The following is a 2,184-nucleotide window of genomic DNA, read 5'->3' as shown; positions in this document are numbered from 1 at the left end:
ACTTATGCTATTTCTTGCGCCTTTTGCCAAGATTTAGATTGCACAGATTATGGTAAATTTCACTTGGCAAAAAAAGGCCTTTATTTAAAAAAAAAAAAAAGAACAAATTTCTAGTGAGTATCAGGACTGAGATTTCAAAAAGTACAAGATGTGTATAAATTCAGCAAGATGTCCAGCACCAGATTATTTCGTGGTGCAACAAAGAACCTAGGGAGAGGCCAATGGGACCTCACGAGGGGAACACCATCTACCTCCCCAGCAGACTGCCAGTCTTAGGTTCTTCTCAACAGCAGATGGATTTTCCTTGTTCCTGCAGCATCTCAGGTCCCACGGGAGGTATTGGTTGCAAGCAAGCACCTGAATATTGCCTAATGGAGTAAGCCAATCACTAACTTAGCTGGCGTGTCCATGCCCATCCACTAATTAGGTTTTTTTCTTTTTGTATGCATTTCCACTGTAGCACTTCTTTTTCTTCTTTCTCCATGTAAAAGAGTAAGCAAAAGGACTGCTTTCATCTGTAATAAGTTAAAATCAGAAATAACCTAACTAACAAGTAACTGATACTGGTCCTTGGAGCCCAAAGAGTAAAATCCATAGAAAATCTATTGGTTCCATTTTTTTCTGGTATATCCCATGCACACCCCCATTAGAAAAATGGGGTTTATGAATCTTATCATACAGCAAGGAGCAGTACCTCAGAGCCAGAGCTGACAGTTTGTGGTAGAATCCTGGGCTCTCTCAGATTGCTAAGTGTGGTTCTGAGTCACTGCTCAATCAGTCTTCACATGGCCGTTGGCCAAGGCAACGGGGACGGTGGGGGCCCCTGGCTCAGCAGTCTCATCAAATCGTAAGCGCAGGGTGTTTCTGATCACCAGCTGCTCCATGATGAAAGAAGCACAAAACCATGGGATGGCATACTCCAGGGTGATCAGGCCCATGAAGTCAAAATCAAACTGGGAATAGTCCCACGGGCAGGCATTGAACTGGCGTAGGATGAGGCCGGTGGTGAACTCCCAGAGGTATGTCCAAAGTGTGTAAATGAAGCAGCGCACTAAAATGTTACACTTGTCTTTGAGATATAGATACATCTTCTCCACAATGAGGATGGAGGTGCCATAGATGAAGAGCGCCCACACACTGGTAACACCTGGGAACTTCCAGTTAAAGTTGACCACAAACTCCCAGGCAGCTGTGAACATTACCTCACAGAAATAGCCATGAATGGCATAGAGGTACCATCGGGAGAAAGCGGTGAGAGGTTCTGCTGCAGCCATTCTTATGCACACACCCCAGCAGGCACTCTGAAATGAAGAGAGAGAGAGAGAGAGAGGAGTCAACGAGGACATCACAAGTCCTTATCCCCCAGATGCCAACACACACAAACTCGTAGCACCCACAAAAGACAAATATGAGAAAGAAATTAATTTTAAATGGCCTCATTTTTACCACAGCAAATTTTAAGTCCTCGGGAAAGGTGGCACCTTACTGGGCTCCAAGTCTCAGAATAGGCCCGGACAATGTATACTGCTCTGCCTAAGAAGCGGGATGCAGCTGGTATTGCATTGGTGATAAGGAGGGAGCTGACAGGTACAAGGGCTTTGCCAGGCGTGAGGTTGCAAGTCAGCAGAAAAATATAGTCATCTCACAAGGAGTGCACATCACCTTTTTGCTCTTTTCAAGAAACAGCACTATCCCCTACTTTTCTGATTCTAATATGGAATAGATTAGATGAACACAGCACTGAAAACCTGGGCCCTTCCAGCTGTCACCTGCAGTCTCTATACCCAAAATGTTTACTGTAGTGAAAAACTGAGCTTTGATGAGAGCTACAGCAAGGGAACTGGAAGAGAAAGTTTCAGAGGTTTTATACTTTCAGACACCACACCTTGCACCCATTATTCTGCTGAACTGTTACGTATTCTGTTAAAGAACTCATGCATTGTATGGCTAGGACTTGGAAAATAATTTTCTTATGTGTCAGACTGCCTGATACTAAGTCAAAAAGGACAAGACAGCCATTGAAATCCATTCAGATTTGGCTTCGGGACAGCAAAACACAAAGGAGGAGAATAAAAAGGAACAGCTGAGCATAGAGAGAGGTGGTTAGTCATGATAAATAGGAAATGAGAACAAACTCTAATTGTCTCTACAGGAAGAAACTTGGTGAAGAGGTTTTGAAAGGGC

General features: G+C 43.9%; 1 protein-coding gene across 1 annotated transcript; it reads right to left on the bottom strand.

Moving 5' to 3' along the window:
* Positions 1-770: 770 nt before the first annotated feature.
* TMEM229B (transmembrane protein 229B) lies at positions 771-1,289 on the bottom strand. The gene has a single exon (XM_059819941.1). It carries the CDS (start codon positions 1,272-1,274, stop codon positions 771-773), a length of 504 nt encoding a protein of 167 aa, XP_059675924.1. The 5' UTR covers positions 1,275-1,289.
* Between the last annotated feature and the right edge of the window lie 895 nt (positions 1,290-2,184).

Source organism: Gavia stellata, chromosome 7, assembly GCF_030936135.1.
Source record: "Gavia stellata isolate bGavSte3 chromosome 7, bGavSte3.hap2, whole genome shotgun sequence".
In the NCBI taxonomy this organism is placed as follows: Eukaryota; Metazoa; Chordata; class Aves; order Gaviiformes; family Gaviidae; genus Gavia; species Gavia stellata.
Note: the sequence above shows the minus strand (reverse complement) of the source record. Positions and strands in the feature narration are given on the sequence as shown.

Coding starts and splice junctions, on each gene's coding strand:
- TMEM229B (XM_059819941.1), bottom strand. CDS start 1,274: ATGGCTGCAGCAGAACCTCTCACCGCTTTCTCCCGATGGTACCTCTAT.